Source organism: Mesoplodon bidens, assembly GCF_964165515.1.
Source record: "Mesoplodon bidens genome assembly, chromosome: 12".
Taxonomy (NCBI): domain Eukaryota; kingdom Metazoa; phylum Chordata; class Mammalia; order Artiodactyla; family Ziphiidae; genus Mesoplodon; species Mesoplodon bidens.
The window spans coordinates 42,608,298-42,628,299 of NC_138168.1; the positions used below are offsets into that span (position 1 = coordinate 42,608,298).

General features: G+C 42.4%; 1 protein-coding gene across 2 annotated transcripts in view; it reads left to right on the forward strand.

Annotated features, from left to right (window-relative positions):
• Positions 1-20,002, forward strand: part of SOBP (sine oculis binding protein homolog) — a 153,849-nt gene that overhangs the window by 38,008 nt on the left and 95,839 nt on the right. For both annotated transcript variants that reach the window (XM_081251321.1, XM_081251322.1), the window contains exon 4: positions 667-818. In XM_081251321.1, the coding sequence (XP_081107447.1) occupies positions 667-818 (152 nt within the window). The remainder of the gene's footprint in view (positions 1-666; positions 819-20,002) is intronic.

Below are 20,002 nucleotides of genomic sequence, written 5' to 3' on the forward strand. Positions count from 1 at the left end.
CCCCGAGGACAGCAGTGCGGGAAGGCTGTATCACAGCAGACTGTTGTGTGAGCCAGGATGGTGCCTTTTCATCGTGAGAAGATGGCCACTCACATCTTTCCTTTCTTTGAGTAACAGTATCACTCGGGAACCATTATATTGCAAGAGTGAACAACACCCCCTTTCATGTAACAGTAATAGGGAACAGGTCAAGACTGAGCCTGGCTCCTGACTGTCCAAGTTCACATGAGGGCATCACATTTGTAGGTTAGCACTGGGCGACCCACCCAGTGTGAATCTTGTAGGCTGTCAGCAGTACCTTTGAAGAAATGGGTCTCTTTACAAGCTTCATTAGTACTGAGCCTGGTTTAACCAGGCAGAATAAGCATTTGTACCAGGATACCAAGTGCTAGGAATCCTCATGGCTCTGCAGTCATGGTCTGGTTTTTAAATAAATGATGTCTTTTGGAAACTTAGGAGACAACCAAAAAAAGAAAAAAGAAAGAAAAGAAAAAGAAAAAAGCACTGAGTCTTCCCACCAAGAGCTGGCTATCTACTAGGTCAGAAAGTGGTGAGGTACTGAAATTAAGATCAGACCTCAAGTAGCTCTGTGAGGTTCAGGGTGTGTCTAAGTTTGAAGGGATGTTTGCTTCTGATATGAACATTTTTCTTATACTTTTATTATAGAAGATGATGTGTCAAATGTACAAATAATGTGTGCCTGGTGCCAGAAAGTGGGAATCAAGCGCTATTCCCTGAGTATGGGAAGTGAGGTGAAAAGCTTCTGCAGCGAGAAGTGCTTTGCGGCCTGCCGACGAGCCTACTTCAAGAGAAATAAGGTAAGAGCACCGTAGAGAGAGGCGGCCCACGCAGGCCTCACCACCCTGTGCGCATGCGCCTCTTAGCTTCTAGACGAAATCACTGCGCACCCTGTACTTTTATTCTTTCTGTTTTGTCTGTTCTCTTTCTCTGTCATGCTTAACCTTCTGGAATAAGGAACCCTCTTCTAATGTGTAACCTGCTCTTCAGTTTCTCTTGTCTTGGTGTTTGAATTCTGAGAGGGTGAATGAATCTGATGAGGACATGGTGGTCGCAGCTGGTATCCTAAGTTACGGTGTCTCTCCAGCAGTAGAGTACTAGACTAGGGTCCATGAAAGATAAGTGGTAGAGATTTCTTATCAAGGCTGAGAAACTAGCCACAGAAGCATGGCCAGAAAGCTTTAGTCCACTCAGTTTTATACTTGTTCCCATTGCGAATATTGCTCTGGCTCTTTCCAAAATCTGATCCACAAATTCTAATCAAGAAAAACGTCAAGTCTTTCTTGACACCTTACATTAAAGTTGATTGATATTGAGAAAAGATGAAATAATGAATACCTGAACCAACCTTGCTCACACAGCCAAGCGTTTGTGAGAAGCATGGTGGATGAACACAGGAACAGCCATAGTTATGGTTTCTTTGTTTTGTTTTGTTTTAAGACATCTCAGATATAAAAATGTCCTTTTAGAATAGCATTAGCCACCATTGATGGGAAATGGAATGCATGATGTTTTTACAATCAACACACACATACACACACAGCTAATTTCTTAATCTTTTAAGAACCGCTATTGCATTTTGCCACCAATTACTGAAATAAATTGCTAGTTCTTGATTATTTTCCATTGATCTGTAAATCTTCCTTAATTCATAAAATCATCCACATTTGGCTAAGCATTTCCATTTCCATAATATAAGATCAAAATCTGTCCTTCTCTGAAGCAAACAATTACTACTTTTTAAAGTCTTATTTGTAATCCTGAAATGCTAATTTTGCGCTCACTGCATTACAAGAAGCACTGTTGCAGCAAATTATCTCCTGCAAATTTGGGTCACATTATTCTGCCAAAAAACATAATGCCGAAAGAATTAGGCTGCAGAATTCAGCGGGGTGGAATTTTAGTAGCAGTCTCTAAGAATTAGGCTCATAATCTTCACTGGAACAGGGAGGCAAGTAAGGAAATTGTCTGGAATTCTTTTGGGACAGTCAACAGTTCACTTTCCCTTGGGAGGGGCCGGTGAAGCTTCAGAGGAGGGTAGTTAGAGCAACGCATGGGAGACACGTTTTGTTTTAATATAGGGGGATTAAAATGATCTCTGAGACCCTGGGGCTCCCGTTTTTAATGCTGAGCACTGGGGTAACAATCACAAGAGTGGACCCAGTGCTTTCATCTTCAAAGCCTTACTTACCACAACAAAATACTTTGCATTCCATCCCAGAAGATGGCTATAGAACCGGGGTTTTTGTCTCTCTATGATTCTGAAGGGTTATGCGTCTGAATCTTGATGAACTGCCTGTAGTGAATAAAATCAAGCAAGATGAATTTGTCACAATCCCTGTGATACATGTTACACTTTGCATAGTGATCCAACTTTTTAAGCCTTTGATGAAAGGCACCTGATTCAATTTGAAAAAACAGTTCATAATAATATATATGTATAATATATATCATATATACAATGTGTACATATTTGTAATTATAAAGTTTAAGGTCAAACTGAATTTAAACTTCCACAGCATACAGTTTTGAAAAATAGATAACTGGAAGCCAAGATAGGAATTAGTATTTGGAATATTTATAGTAGGTAAAATCAGCAAGGGGAGAAAGACCATTACTTTTCACTTCCTGCAAGGAGTTATTGGGGTAGTTCTTTGAACATCCTGCAAAACCTGGGAGTTGCAGTGGCTTGAAGTTTAGCCAGCGACTTTGAGAGCTGATCCCAGCAGCCCATTAGTGTACATACAATACCTGTCTTCTCTGCAATCTTCATGCTTATTTATGTATTCCAAAGTTCTGCCACACTAGACATTCTCGTTTTTCAAATAGAGAAATAAACTGGTCACATCACTTGCTGGATTCTTTTTTTTTTTTTTAATTTTAAGAGTGTTATCTCTGCAACAATATCCTATTGTATTACAATAAACATGTACAGCTGCTGCATTTCTGTTAACTGATAGGATTTTGTGGTCATTTCATTTAGGGCTTGGGTTTCCTAATGGATTGTATTAGATACCAGTCTCCATCCTGCCATTTCTAAGAACTGCTGTAATAAGCCCCAGGGTGTTCCCCACTGAAGACAATAGCAAATAGCTACTATGTTCTTGTATCATTTGACAAAGTCTTTAGTCCTCATTATTAAAACTGTGGACTTTCTTAATCTTAGAAAGAGGGCAGAATTCTTCCCATCCCTACCTAAAAGATTTTCTGGCTAAATTCTACACTTTTAAATAATGAGAGCTGGATGGAAAACAGTGAATAATGTGTACGCAGAACAGAATTTTGCCTTAGGTATAATGTAGAATCTAAAAAAACATGTAAAATTAACTATGCTGTAAATTATGCTTTATAATGACAGCCCACTTCTCGGTGGATAGCATGCTGGGATCTAAAAATGGTCTCTAAGTTGAACCCAAATTGCATGCATAACTTTACAAAGAAAAATCCTAGTAGAAAAGGTAGCTAATTAGGAGCAGTATTCAGCTGACCTCTGTTTTGTGTCTGAGCAACACCTGCATTTGTGAATGTAATTTGGACAGCTGTGCCTGTGCTTCCCCTGCTATCCTCGTCACAAATGCTTGGGGATAGAGGCAGGAACTGCTTTTCTGCTAAAAACAAGGACAAAAATAGCCCAGCTCTCAAAATGAAGGCCCACTGAAAATTGGCTCTTTAAATTTCATTCGCTTCTCAAACCTTTTTCCAGAGGTCTCTGTGTTTGTTTGATGGAGTAAGTAAGAATGTCACATCCCTCTCTCCTAAACCCTGGTGCTGTGAGATAAGGTGGGATGGACTGAAGCCAAGCTAACCCTTTATGGCATCTAGGTTATATTTTTATTTTTTTTTTCTTTCTTTTTTTTTTTTTTTGCGGTACGCGGGCCTCTCACTGTTGTGGCCTCTCCCATTGCGGAGCACAGGCTCCGGATGCGCAGGCTCAGCGGCCATGGCTCACGGGCCCAGCCGCTCCGCGGCATATGGGATCCTCCCAGACCGGGGCACGAACCCGTATCCCCTGCATCGGCAGGCGGACTCTCAACCACTGCGCCACCAGGGAGGCCCCGAGGTTATATTTTTAAACCAATTTAAAATTTAATTCGAAGAGGAGTTTGGATTCCTGTAAGTACGTACGCTTTCTTCAGAATGCGTCTGCTAGAACTGTCACATCTGTATTCATTTAAGGACCCTAACTACTAGGGCACACAATTCAGGATGTCGGCTCTAAGAAGTACACACTATTAATCCATAATCATATTTTGTAGAATCCTTATCCCCATCAGCCTCAATTGTTGACTCAAAAGTGTTTGGGGCTTCCCTGGTGGCGCAGTGGTTGAGAGTCCGCCTGCCGATGCAGGGGACACGGGTTCGTGCCCCGGTCTGGGAGGATCCCACATGCTGTGGAGCGGCTGGGCCCGTGAGCCATGGCCGCTGAGCCTGGCGTCCGGAGCCTGTGCTCCACAAGGGGAGAGGCCACAACAGTGAGAGGCCCACATACAGCCAAAAAAAAAAAAAAAAAAAAAAGTGTTTGAAACAACGGGTAAGAAAAATACTTTTGTAGTCTATGGGCATCAGCCGAACAATGGGATGTCAATCTCATTACTTGATGCACTGGAGACTTTTCAGGGAACTAATAGCTCATTCTTTTCCCAGCCCCTTCTTGAGGCCACAAGTAGAGAAAAACCTGAGAACATTTCTAACCTAGTGATTTGCCTAGGAGTTGGAAAGTTGTAGACTCCTTAGTGGTTTTGCAAGAGATGCTGAAGTGTTTAGTCCAACTAATACCAGTTTTACTCTGCACAATAACAGACACTTAAAAATATTCTTTCCTAAGGGACTGATGCCTTGTAACCATTATCCCACTTAAAACAAGAGTAACAAACAAGATCACAAATAGTAGTCATTTCCAAATATCCTGTGTTTGATCTTTTTCCTTCTGCATAGGAAATATCCTCTTGTCTAAACTGACGCCCACAAATCAAGCGAGAAATCAGAATTCAAGACAGATGTCCAACGCAGGCAATGTAAAGAATGATTGTTTTCTTTCCTTGTTCAGATACCAAATTTATAGTGTTCTTTGTGGATTAGTGGCATCGATACTTTAGTAATAGACACAAATTCCTATCAGTACCAAAGTTTGCTTCCTTGTTCTAGTTTTTCCGTAACTTGAGACAAGAATAGATGGAAATACTTCCTCAATATCACAGTGTTGCTGTTCCTCCACAGACTATAGGGGAAAGAAACCTATGTAGATAATAGATAAGGATGAATTAAAAATAAAAAGGTTATATAGATAGAAACAACATATGCACATGATATCAGTAAGATCTAACAATCATGATAATAATAAATGTTCAACGAGGGGAATATCGTATAATAAGCATTTCCTTTACTTTCAAACTATATCCCTGGATACACAGCATGTATCATCATATTATTTGGAGTTACACTTATTTAGACTATTGGTCTTTTTATTAAACTTGAATATATCCTGGGGAAGATTCTCAGTTTCAGACTTCATTACAGAACCTACTAGTGCAAAAGAAATGTGTAACAATTGCCTTGTTAATCTTGTGATTAACCTGTCTACTCTTTTTTCCTTTAAACACCTGCAAGATTTAATTTGCAAAATGGCTATCATTCATGAAGGTTTAGGGAAGGACATTAAATTACTTGTAATTGATGTCCCCTGACTGCCTGAAGCTCAAGCCACAGACTTGCTTTTGCCAGTTGTTTGCAAATATTCTTGATTGACAGGAATGCTTAGGGAGCACTGGATTTCTTCCTGTGGATTCACCGTGATTTTATGGGGCGCCAGTGAGCCTGTTGGGTCTGTGTACCTGCACCCTGCCCTGTGGGATGATTGCTTTGCTTCTGCAGTGTCTATGCTGCAAGCCTGCCCACTGCCTGCACATAGCATGGCCTCTGCCTTTAATCTGCAGGCCAGTGGCTGAGTTAGTTCCCTTTTGGTTGCAGCAAACAGGGGTGTCCTCTGGAAGCTTTGGGGAAAGAACAACAAACCCACCTGTTTTCTTGTTCTCTCATATTTTGAAATATGGGATGGAATGTTGATGAGCTGCTGCAAATGAGAACCTATGAAAAAAGCACCAGCAGAGGGGAGGGACGGTGTTAGTCCTTTGAAACACATTCAGGGTGGGGGGTAGAACAGGAGAATTCTGGCCAGAGAAATAAGATGCAGGTCAGGTTAAAGTGATGCCTGGGCTCTTGAAGAAAGGCAGAAAGTGTCTCAGGACAGAGCTTCTGCAGGCCAGGTGGGACCCAATGCCCTAGGAAGCCATTGATCAGAAGCCTGGGGGAGAGGCATGTGATCTTGTGTTTACCAGAACACTTGACCACTACTTGGGAAACACTGGTCTAAGGAATTCCCAGAACACAAACAGAATGGGGCAAGCAAGTTTGTACTGAAAGAAAGGAATAGCAGCCACGTCTAGTTTTGAATGGGCTACATTTGAAGAGGTTGTGGGGAAAACAGAAATAAATTTAATCTATTACCCAGAATAGATGTCAACTTCTGAGTAACACTAGTTATTTTAGATTAAATGTGAAGAGATGATTAAAACGCCAAATAGCTTCAAGCCCCAATACTATTTCTTTCCAATGAGCAGAAGGAACAGGGAGTACTTTTCATAGATCTGAATCTGGTCACCTGGAGAGCAATACACAGGGCTATTGACATAGATGCTTGAATGTTAATTTCGGTCAGTCTCTGGCCATCCCCGTGATAGCTCCTGCTATACACTTAAAGCAAGTTTTTCTCATCTGAACTGCCGGTAATTATCCAATCCATCTCAAAGGCACGCTCCCTTTTAACATTAAGCACAGTGTCAGATTGCATCAGCCGCATTGTGCTCTGGTGACTGGGCTGCAGAGTGATGAATGTGCTTGCTTCGAGTTCACAGTCTGGTGTCTGTTTGGGTAGTGGGCAGTTCAGGGAAACAGGTGATCAGGAAGGGAACCTAGTTATTTGGGACCTGCATTCTCCTTATTGATACAGTCATTGTCTTGCCGACTTTCTCACCTTGCTGCTAACAGTGTTCAGGTTTATCTGAAGAATGAGCTTTTAAAGAATTATCTAACGGGTCATTTTCATGTGCTTCTCGAGTCATAAGCTACGTGCAGCACAGAGTTACTCTTTGTGCCTGATTTTAAAAGGAAGGTGTCATGAGACCTTACTAGTAATGACTAGAGGGGAGAGAAGTTTCTAAGAGTGCTTAGTGCACTGTCTAGATAAACCAAGAGAGATGATTGTGCATTTTCGTGGGATTGTAGTTATGCTCTGTTAATTCAAATGCTTTGTTAAAAATGTTAACTGTCTAAAAAAGTGCATGCATAAGACAGGCCAGGTGGCTTGCTATGAGATATTTTAAGATAGTAGTTTGAGTCCAGAATTTCTCTCATGTACTTTTTCAATGTCTGGTCATAAAACCTAGTACACCCAAGAGGGCCATATGCAGGAGATGCAAATTATAGGCACACCCGTGTTTATTTTTATTTCTCCCCCATCTCAGTACCTCTGGATAGCTTTTGTACACATAAGCAAAAGTGTGAACTGGGCAAGCCACGTGCAATTCTTTGTTCTTGGGCTCTTTGCTCTTTGTTTTTATTATCACAGATTAGGAAGGAATAAAGAAAATCTTGCTACAGAAGGCCACGAAATTTCTGCCCCAGCCGCTCAGACTGAGAATGGGAAATTCCCTAAGTTACAATCCACTCATAGGGTGGCCATGCACACAGCGGAATCTAATGTCTCCTGACAGACTGCCTTTGGAGGTTACAAAGCCAGTCTGTTGCATTCTCTGTAAACACAGGCTGTGGGCCAGAGCGGGGCACTACTACAAGCTCTAGAAGGCAGATCAATGGTTTAATGAATCCATAAAAGATGCTTGAACTCTGCTGCAATTTACTGAGCACTCTAGTTAAATGAAACTCCTGTAGTCTTTAACAAAGATAGAGATAATCAATGGCTGGAGATAGAAGCCAGTGTCCAGTAATCACAACCTCCCAGAATTGCTAACAGAGGGTTAGTCAGGTCCAGCCTTCAGAGCGCACCACATCTATATTGATATTTTCTGAATGTTTGAGCTGAATTTGGCCCGGAGATGACATAAGTGTAGTAGCGTTACTTCTGTGAGAACTATTTGTAAAAGCTATGGGATATTAATGAAATTAACATTTTCTTAAGGCAGTGAGATTAAGCTTAAGAATGGCGAGCTTGACATGTGTTGTCTTTGTAAGGCATCCTGATGATGAAAAGTAAATAGGTGAATAAAATTCTTTCTTGATTAAGTCCTCAAAATGTCAAATTGCATAGTGTTAAAAGAGCCCTGATTACTCCTTCTGTGGTAAAATATTCCTCATTAGTTTGCTATGGTTAAGGGTTAACCTCTCCTATTATAAATTCAGATATTAATGTATTTTCTGCTTAACTCATCTTCTAATAGAAGAAAACACAGTTAGTAGATATATATTTTTTACTTCCAAATGTGCCTTGGAAACATTACACTGATTTATGAGAGAGCTTTGGAAGCATGTAGAAAAATTCCTTTATAAATATATTGAAATGTATTTAAAAGTATTTAACCACTTTTGACTGTGGAAAAACAACTGCCTTGACTTTGAAATTATTATTTTTTTCCACAGAGATAGTAGAATTTATGACATAAATGAAAGACTTTGCATCCAATTTTTGTCACACAAACTTAAACTGAGTGTTTCACTTTCATAACTAGCTAATTAGTATAAAGAGAGCAGGCTTCTACCCCAAGAAGTATATTTTGGGGGTTCAGTGTGTAATAGGAGTTTTGAGGTATGATGACTGCTAGTCTGCTTCACAGGCCTTTGCCAAACGTTCCGTGATAAAGTGGTGATTTCTATATGGATCCAATAAGTGATGTGTTATCTTTTTTTTTTTTTTTGCGGTACGCGGGCCTCTCACCATTCTGGCCTCTCCCGTTGCGGAGCACAGGCTCCGGACGCGCAGGCTCAGCGCCCATGGCTCACGGGCCCAGCCGCTCCGCGGCATGTGGGATCTTCCCGGACCGGGGCACGAACCCGTGTCCCCTGCATCGGCAGGCGGACTCTCAACCACTGCGCCACCAGGGAAGCCCCATGATGTGTTATCTTGTATTCTGTTCTGATAGAATGATTTCATATTACTTCAAATATGGCGAGCAGTTCTGTGACTGCACATCCAACTCTTTATAAGAAGAACCTCTGAAGGCCCTGACACTTTCTGTGATCATTTGTAGGATTGTATGTGTCATAAGTTGGAGCAATTTAAGTTGTTGGTTTTAAAGGATTTAGAGATACGGAGACCCAGGAATAGGTGAGATAAAGCTGGGCAAGTAGCTAAAGACAAGGGAGATTTGTCCAACCAGAGATGAGTGCCTCTGTGCTGCTCTTTTGTTTGTTTTTAAGAGAAAAAAAAAAAAAAACTTGTTACTTATTCATCCATTCATTCTTAGAAGATAAAATGAAAAGATATATTAAGCTCCTATAATGTGCTAGGTACTGTTTTAGGTTTGGTGGACACATCATTGAACAAGAGAAAAATCCCTGCGTTAAAGGGACTTGCATTCCATTCTCTAAGGGAGATGGATAATATACAGGTTAAAAATACGTATATATCTAACACAATTTCAGGTAGTGATAAATGCTATGAAGAAAAGGCAGGGTGAGGGGATGGCTAGTGACGAGGTGCTGTTTTGTATCTGATGGTCACAGAAGTTATCTTTGAGGAGGTGATGTGTGGGTAGGCACAGAGTGAAGTGAGGGAGCTAGTCAAGTGAAGAGCTTGTAGCAGAGGGTTCCAGAGAGGAGGGGGAGCAAGTGAAAGGCAGAGGTCCTCAGGCAGGAACAGGCTTGGCATTTTTGAGCAACAGCAAGAAGGTCAGAGTGTCTGGAGTTGAATGATCAAGATGGTTAGGGGCCAGATCATGCAGGCTGGAGAGGTAATAGTTTGGATTTCATTCTAAGTGTGATGGCAGCTATTCGAAGGTGTTGAGTAGGGTACGTGACATGACCTGATTTTTGTTGTTGATTGGATCTCTGTCATAATACGTTTAAGATCCTGGATGGAAAGGGGATTTGGAGAGTAAGAAAGGCAACAGCATTCCCATCAAAGTTGGGTGTGTCTGGCAATAGAAAACTAAAAATATCATATTCACTGAATTATTCATTGGTAGTTATGAAACATTTCCCAGTAGCAAAAGTATGTTGAACCAATTTAGGTTTCTTTTTCTTTCTTTCTTTCTTTTGGCAAACTGTGGGAAGAAATGAAGGGAGGATGGACGTTGCTGGTTAAATGTTCTGACACAGCAATTTTCTTTCTGTAGGGTTGACAGGGCTTGCTCCCAACCTAGTGGGGAGGTTTAGGCCTCAGGAGGCAAGCTCAAGCTCCACGCAGAACCCAACTCTTTCTCTGGGAGACCTATAGCATACGCAAGTCTTCTCAAGCTCTACCCCTCAAAGTAGCATGAGGCAAAGGAGATGGTAACTTTGAAGGGGCCATCTTTGGATTAAATCACTCTAAAGTTTATTTTATTCTAAGAGTAGACCTAATTTGGTGATTATGTACTTTTAGGGTGTATCAGGATTCTTAATGCGAATAACAGAAGACCCAACTCAAACTGATTTAAACAATGAAACACACCTTTTATCTGATGAAACTGTAGAGTCCTAAGCTACAGTATGCTTCAGGGTAGGTTGGTCCTGCAGTGCAGTGATCTTATCATGGTCTTATTTCTTCCCATCTCTATATTCTTCTGTATAGAGTGTTGGCCATATTACAATGCAAGCTCCCCAGAGGCCATGGGATGGCTGCTAGCAGCAATCAGGGCTATATGCCTCCTTGTTCACATCCAATAGAAGACAGAGTGCCTATGCCCTAGCATTCCAAGCAAGAGTCTTGAAATTCACACTCATTGTCTGTGCTTAGATCACATGCTCATGCCTGAATTTGGGACTATGACCAGGGCAATGGATGTTTGAATTAGCCTGAGCCAATCAGGGCTTCCTTCTGACATTGGAGTTGGGCTCATTTTCCTCTAAAGCCCATGGGACGCTGCATGGGGGAAGAGAAGCTACCAGAATGAAAATCTGGAAACTGTTTAAAGAGGGAAGAGGTCAGAGTGATGGCTGACGGTAGGTGCCAGCAAACGTCCACTAGAGAGGAGAGGTGATCTCATGAGGTTGAATTCTTTACGCAGTGAATGTGTCATGCCCATCGACTTCTGTCATGTGGAAGGACTTTGAAACCCATGTGTGGATTGAAAGATAAAAACGTGGTTAACATTCATCATAGGGCCCTTAGATGAACTACCTCTTCTACCCAGGACCAGCTGCTTTAACAAACCCGATAATTAGAATGTTGGTTTTAGTGCCAGGACCAAAGTGCTGACTCTTTCTATTCTTTTTGGAGTCTATAGAACATGAGATTGCACAGAGCTAAGACAAAGGGATTGTAGTTAGCTGTTAGATATACTCATTTAGGAAGAGGAACAAGGGTGCAGTTAGAACAGCAGATAACCCAGCATGTAGTTTCATCAGTGTAAGTGGCTTGGGAGATGTTGGCCAAGGACCATATGGGATGTGGGGAGGCAGATGCCTGGGACTAGATGGGTGATGGGATGAGACTCCTGTTCTCCGTCAAGAGTTAGCCTGCTCGCCCCCATTTAAGCCACTTTCTCTGGGGCTGAAAACTGTGTCTGCTAAACAGAAGGGAAAGGAGGGTGTTAAAACAAATTGTGATTTAGTCTGAGGCTAAATACATCAAGTTCAGGTGGCCAAAAGAGCAGAGACCTTGGAGGCTGCAGCTTTCACAGTAATTAATTAATTAATTCAACAAATATTTGTCAAGCAGCTACTATGTGCCAGACACTGCACTAGTCATTGGAACTATAGTGGCAAAAACCAAAAAACAACAACAAAAAAACCCCTGGTTCCTGCCCTCACGAAGCTTACACTCCAGTGGGGGACAGATATTTATTTAAATAATAATGCAGATGTGAAACTGCCACTGTGGCAAGTGCTGTGATGGTGTGGGCACAGTGCTGTGAGGGCCTCTTATAGGGAGATTTGACTAATCAGGAGATCTGAAAGTTTCCCTGAGGAAGTAGTGCTTGAACTGAAATCTGAGAGATGAAGAGGTGTCAAGTAGGGGAAGAGGGGAAGGAAGAGCTTACTGGGCTGAGAACACAGCAACATGATTTCCAGTCCTGGCCCTGATTTGCTCCTTCTTTGCTCATTTCAAGTTCTTTGGGAAGGGATGGAATTTTACCTGCAAACAAGAAAAGAATGGAACAAATGAACATTCCCTAGAACCATAATCTCACTTATCCAATTGTTTGTGTGTCCATTTAGTCATTCATTCATTCTTTGATTCATTCTACCAACCGTTGGAGATTCGTTCCTTGCCTGCTAGCCTCTGCCTTCCTTGACTCTTCACTCAACTTCAAAATTACAGAGTCAGCACGTTAGTACTAATTCATTTCAGGGAGTAAACTGACAGCTTGTAACTCCTGGAGGTAAAAGCATTTTGTAAACAAATAATAATAATAAAAATAATGATAACAGTAAGAACCCAAGTGTTTTTAGTTATCAAATGTATCAGAAAAGCAACAGTGACCACAGAGAAAAGATTGGGTAAAAATGCCCTGCTTTGAGAGAGAGAGAAATAGTGTCATTATTGTCTGACAAATGTTGTTAGATGGTTGAAAATAAATGAGGTAAACTACTTTAAGATGGAAAGATTTCCCCCCAACCCCCCACGATGCTGAGTGTGGACAGAGATGTGGTTTTGTTATAGAGAGAAACTATAGAGCTATGTTAATATTCATGTGAGGGCAGACAGGAAGTTTGGGGGATGATACACTCCACCAAAGAGGAATGCTTATTGACACTCTGGTCCCCAGACCAGACAACTATGATAAAATGGAAACAGAACAGCACGTCTTCTGGCATGTGAACAGAGGGCGCTTCTCCTGGCACACTGGTGTGACGGGAAGGGAGGAATCTCTGCCCTTTCTTTGGATTCTTTGTTTCAGCCTGGTATTTCATTGAGTGCCTAGGATCAGAAGGACAAAGTCATAGGCCTGTGGTGATAAATAAAAAGGCAGGTAAGTAAATCAGATTTAATATTCCTGGGTTTTAACTGGGTGATATGGACATGGCTATTCTAAGTGAAAGGGGTCTCCATCACTCTTCAGGATGCCAGATGGAGGAGATGACCCTTATCAAGCTTAACCATACCTGCACCTGCCTCAGATGACTGTGAATGGAAACCACAGTACAGTTCAGCTGGAGTCAGTGGCCCCCTTTCCAGTTCCAGTAACTTCTGAAAACTACGTATAGTGACAGTCATTTCCAAAAGAGGCTGATTTTAAAACTGTGATGAAAATGGCTAACAGCAGGCTGAAGGTTAAAGTAAAAAACTTAAAAACCATAAAATCTGCCTGGAGGCTATTTAAGCAAACTGTTTTCGAGGCACAGATGGTTCATATACCTCTGAGCCAAAAACAAAAAAGTAAAAAAAGGGACAGTAAAGCTGGCGTGATTAAGCAGACAAGTATGAAAGTTTTATTAGTACTAAAAAGGCATCCTTTAGAAAAGTGAAAAATCTGTCTCCAGAAACTCAGAAGACATGTTAAAGACCAGTGGGAAATGGAGAGGGCAAAAAGATGACATTTCAAAAAGCAACCAAAGATGGTGAAAATACACAGTGTGTTTATGTACCTTGGGTATCAGAAACTGTGCTCTAAGGAGATCAGAAAGCAGTGAGAGAGAAAGACATAGTATGTGGAGAGTTGGGCTTCCCTGTCCTGTATTTTTGATGCAAAACAGTTTTCATAGGGATCTGCTGCAACTTAAATGGTGATTTGAATCTCCAAGAAAAATCAGCTGAAGCAAATTTGAGAAGCTTAAGTGCCGTGAATCAGAAGGTCCAAAGCACATGAAGGAAATAAATTACGATGTTACTATTAGTGTTATTAAAAATTGTAGGCATACCTGAGAACTGGGAAACCACTGGGTGGGAGGGCCTCCAGCCTCTTTTGAGGGTACCCCTGAGTGCTTAAGGATGCATTCCTCCAAGTGTATTGCTCTGCACCTGCAGTGCAGGGGCATACATGTATACATACACAGAAAATTCCTGGATTTTAGATTGGTGAGCTTCTGTTATCATAATTTTGAGAGAAGTCAGACTCTGAAGAATCACAAAACAATACAGAGTTTGTAGGGTCACCATTTGAGAAACCTCCTCTGAGGAAAAAAATAGTACTTGTGTCTTGAGTTAACGTTCAATATAAACCTAACTAAAAATGACCAAATACGGCCTTGCAAAAAGTAAGGTAGATTTGGATTTTCAAAAATCCAAGCAATTCACTTAGAGTTTGGCTGACTCCCTCTGAAGGGACCCTTGAGGAAAATAAATAACTAAAGGCAAGGAATAAAGCCTTGCCTTGGATTAAGAACCTAGGTAAGGAACGGATGATATTCCTCAGAGTACAGTTAAATTAATAGCATACCATCCCAGGGGTTTATTATTAAGAGCAGTGTCACTTAATATACTGATTGCTTATTTGGAAGTAGATGTCAGGAAGGAGGAGAAGTTTGTTATTTTCTAAGTTGCTTTCATTTGAAAAACCACAGAGGAATATCTCCCCTCTCCCCCTGCCCCCACTACCCCCCAAAACCCCTGCTCTGCAAATATATAAATATAATGAGGTAACCTGACATCAGATGCAATTCCATTCACTGAGCTGCCAGCTAGCATAAGGAAGCAAAAAGTTTCAATCTCCATACTCCCTGATATGGGCTGTCTCTCAGCATCTCTGGAGAGGGGAACTTGGTCCTGTATGAAGGGGGCTCAATTTTGTTCCTTACCTAGACTTAAAAAAAAAAAAAAAGAAAAACTTTTAAATGTTTGACTGCATTAAAGACAATTTTTTAAAGTGGACAAAAGTACATTGGGCTATATGCTGATAATCAAACCTTGTCCCATCTTCTCAGGAAATGTGAAGTTCATTCTTCTTTAACCTGATTTTTATGAAAGGTTAATGCTGAACTTTAAAAGAGTTGACATAGAGGATTAAATGTATTTTCATTAGACTCCGGGCTATACAAATATGAGACACAAGAGCCTGAAAAGGTATTCTGTTGAGGACAAAAGAACCAATAATAAAACTAAGAATTAGTACAGATAAATGTAATGAAAGTGTACCCTGCCTCTTAACATTCAGGGGTAACCTTTGCAGTTGGCCACCATGGAGAAAGACTGGGTCAAACTTTGTGGCAGATGGTTTAATACATGGTGCATATATTAATCCACCGAGGCCGCCCTGGAAATGCAAGCAGGTTGTTAATGATCGTGTATAGCAGTTGTGAGCTGCTTCTGCTCTTGCAGTAAGGTATTCAGATGTCATGCTTCAGGGTTCAAGTTGATGAGTTTCTGGGGTGGGAAAACATCTCCCCCTTTGTATTGCACTGCACAGCTGATGAGGCATGCTCCAGGGAAGGGGTGATTTAGACTATGCAGGTGAATGGAAGGAAGAGAAGGTAGACTCACATCCCAGGTCCATGATTTAGTTTGACTTCTTACTTCTGGTTAAAGTGATACCATTGAGAGTACATAGAGTATAAGGAATGTGTGAATCAAACGTGAAGGCTGTGGACATCACTGCTGTAAATCTAATGAAGCTTTGAACCTGATTAGCAAGTCAACACTGATTTACAAAAAAAAGAATCCCCAATCTTGTAGCCTGTTAGCACCAGAGAGAGCCCTGTACCAAAGATATAATTTTCATTTTCCTGTATCCTGAATTGTTTAATAAGTAAAAAAAAGAATATTGGCTTCCCAAATTCCAGAGCATTAAAGTTGACGTAAAGAGTAAATTAAAAACAGATAAACTCCAGAGAATTAATTATGAAGAGGCATACTCCCAAGGCCAGGGGCGGAGCTCATAGAAATTATTTGTATTTATTGAAGCTTAAGTCAAGACAGCCAGAATTAAATAGAACTTTGGGAAGAGTTGGATGAGAAGTTTAGATGCCTTATCGTGTTTCATTTAGGGCATTGTTTTGTATTAAATGTGATGAGAGAAGAAAATTAAAGTGCACCAAAGTAAACAGAGGTGAGATTAACATTTCCATTCCCCACAAGCAGAAGTCCCCTCCTCGTTCAAGCCCTTTTGCTCACTTCCTTTACATTTTGAATGCAGCCATTTGTCACTTAGCAAATATCAGTGAAATGTAATTCTTTATAACTATGAAATTCAACTCTGGATAAGGAGATGTTTGACACCCCAGGACCTGAATACTTGGTCAGGGGCTGATAATGGTGATGTGGACCTCAATTTCTTTCTCCCTATGTATGTAGGGAGATAGGAAGATGTATTAAATCAAACCTATATCAAAGTGATTATTACAGTTTTCCTCCATCGTGTGTACTCTCCAGGCATATCCGGGGCCTGGTGGCCACCATCGTGTTGCTCTACCAGCTGTGCAGGGTATGAGAAATGGAGAGATGAGCCTCACTCACTCCCTGTTAGCCCCGCACCCATGGGGCTCCTCCTCTCTACACCTGGAAGGCCCAGCTTCCTCCTAGTGGGGACAGAAAGAAAGTTGGTTGCTTCCATCTTGGTCGTGGGTCCTGAAATAACTCCCTCTGTCACTTAGCCCCTTCCCAGGGGCTGCTGCCAGCAAGGCCAGGAACAGTGGGGCCCAGCACTCTTGGTTTGGGCCAGAATACCGGCCTAGGTTGCGGAAGTAAAAGCCCGGAAAGAAGCTCAGGGATTTGGGTACAGATCGTGTCTGTGCAGCCAGTGAATGAACTAGGAGCTCAGTTAGCTTCTCTGAGGCTGGACCTGTCTCAGGGCTGGGTGCCATGGAACACAGAAATCTGAGACGTGGTTTCTGCTCAGAAGAATGTCTGCCTGAGTGTGTGCGTTTTCCTGTGCTTGCGTGGAAATTGACTTCATGCTGCACATTTATTCCCTTACCCATTTATGCGGTGTCCACAGCACGCTGGGCATTGCTTTGTGGCTGGGGAGACAAAGATAAATAAGGAGAGGTCTCTGCCTCTAAGACTCTCATAGTTGAGTAGGTGAGACTGACAAGTAAACAGATGATAATGGTGTGAGGTGGGCTGGAACAGATGTGGGTAAGAACTGGGGACCAGACGGTGACTTCTCCAGCCCAGGGGCCAGGCTGTGGGCACAAGTGAGCACACGTGAGGATGGAGACCAAAATGTAAATTCAGGAAATGGTATGGCTAGGAACAAAGCTAAGGATGGTGAGGCAGGAAAGAAGGATCTGAGTCAGGAATGAGTGTTCCACATGCCACACATTAAAAAACAACTGTATAACCCTTATTGCAATTCCCACATTATGTTTTAACATTTTAAAACATCACAGGGCTTCCCTGGTGGCGCAGTGGTTGAGAGTCCACCTGCCGATGCAGGGGACGCAGGTTCATGCCCCGGTCTGGGAAGATCCCACATGCCGCGGAGCGGCTGGGCCCGTGAGCCACGGCCGCTGAGCCTGCGCGTCCGGAGCCTGTGCTCCGCGATGGGAGAGGCCACAACAGTGAGAGGCCCACGTACCGCAAAAAAGAAAAAAAAAAAAATTGTGCTATGTCAAGCTCTTGTATCAGGAGAAAATGAAGTAAAAGAAGGCAGAGGTGACTTTGGGGTGGAGGAAAACCAGGTGGGGAGGAGGGGCCAGAGAAGGGACGTGAAGGAGCAGCAGCCTCCCAAGCAGCTTCCACTGTAGTTCTGAGCCTTCGGCCAAAGGTGATGAGGAGTTAAATGGGGGGACAGATTATTGCCATGTTCGGCCCGGTCTTCTCATCCCAGTCAACGAGACAACGGCCAGGCCTGCTCCACAGAGCCGCACTGTGCATCACGGTGTGAGGCTCATCCTTTACAAGGGCTGGCAACGTCCGGGGAATTGTTTGGGAGGACAACTTGGCTGCCAAGGAAAGAGAGTGGTTGAATCTATTTTATAGTAGGCTGATAAAGAAATGACAGCTAAGGCTTCCCCGTTTAAATAATTTGATACCCACAGCCAGATCAGAGGCAGGGTGAGGGCGGAGTGGGGCACAAACCTGTATAAAAAACTGTCTGGGGCAGGGGTTCTTAACCTCTTGTTTGAATCATGACCTTCTTGGATAATTCAAGAAAACATCAGAGGGGACCTTTTCTCTAAGAAATAAACATGCACACAGAATTTTACAGATAATTTCATAGGTTCATGGACTTTCTGACATTCATCTGTGGACCTCTTGAATCCAGGTTTAGAGTCCTAACTAAGGGTTATTGGAGGTGGGGGAATTTGGCTCCGCATCTGCTCTTCTAAAAACTAGAGGTCTTCCCTTAAACCAGAGATAGAAGACAAAAGGTTTTCTGACCTATGCAGCCTGGAACAGAGGTTTGGAACAGGTGGAGGTGAGCCATATAAATCCAACAGCATTAGGGACAGTACAAGCAGACTCGGGGTTGACTGGTACTTCTTGATGTCTCCAGGCAGATGTTCAGAATAAGCGTCCAATAATAAATAATAACTTCTGCCTTGGTGCCAGAGATGATGCTCCTTCCGTAGGCCCTGAGAATCAAATGACACAATTTTTCATCAATTTGTCCGATACTTAGAGCAGACAGATACTTCTCAAAATGGATGTCATTAAAGTCACAAAAACTGGGGATGTTATGGACCGATTCTTCCATTTGTATTGCAGAGACATAACAGATGTGGGGTAGCGCCCAGTCTTAGCAAGATGTTGGGTTAAATAACGCTTGCTGCCTAGATGTCCTGTCAGTTGCATTATAATACTTAACAGAACTCCTCATCACTTTTTAAAGGAATTTAACTGTCAGCCCATTTAATGTCCATCCCTAATGTGAAATTTTTAGATGAAGCCAATTTAGCTTAATTTACCAAGACATCCCTTCATGTCTGGGGGAGGAAAAGCAGGGCTGGGGTCCATTGGAGCTGCCCCTTTGCAGAAGTCTGGAGCACACATGACACAGAATGGCTTCCGTGGGTCACTGGGGCATTTGTTAAGGAAAAGCAATGCCATCCTGCTCCTGCCTCCCACTCCCTCTCTGGAAACAAGTATCATTCATGGCGCGTTCCTACAGACAGGGGAATGATCTCAGGAAGCAAGCACTGACCATTCTTTCTTCAGGGTTGGGGGGTGGGGTGGGAGTGACTGTAGTTCTGAGAGCCTGCCTGGGACTGTAGACGGAAGGGCTTGGTCAAGTCCAGCAGCTTTGTGCTGCAGTTAGTCGTTTCATCTTTTTTTTTTTTTTTTAACCCCCTTCTGAGGGAAATCTGTGATGACATTTTTTTTCTCTGCACAGGTGCTAGAATGCATTGCCCAAATACAAACATATCCCACTTCATGAGAGAATTTGGAAGTCATTTTCCTTCCATCTGTCTAAAGTAGACTGTGCTCTAAAACTGGCCACGCACCCACCCATTCTCCCACGCACCTTCTCGGTGACAAGGAGATGGCATTGTAAGAGCAGGAAAAAAAAAAAAGAAGAGATAAATCCCGAAAGGCATTTAAAAGGATGGCTGATTAGTATCATTTGGGCCGCTATGAATAACACATGATCGCTCCTGGGGCTGCATATCATGCCCGGAAGAGTAGCCTTAATTTTCCTTCTCTCCTCTTTCCCGTTCCAGGGTCCCTTTATTAACAGATACTTTTCTCCATCTCATTTCCAAATCCTTGCCGAACCTGAGCATTGTTTGATCACAGATCATTTTCCTATGTCCACAGTGAGTTCTCACCACGTAGGTAGGTAAGCAATGCTCTTTTAGAAAAGGGAGGCAGCGCCTGGTTCCAGAGGACGCTGCAGCTGTACGCGCTGCACAGCCAGACAATCAGAGGCCCAGCGGGGCACCTTCTGAGCGCAGCTGCACAGACAGCTCTCCTTGCAAGCTCTCCAAGGCACTGGGCCCTACATGCGGA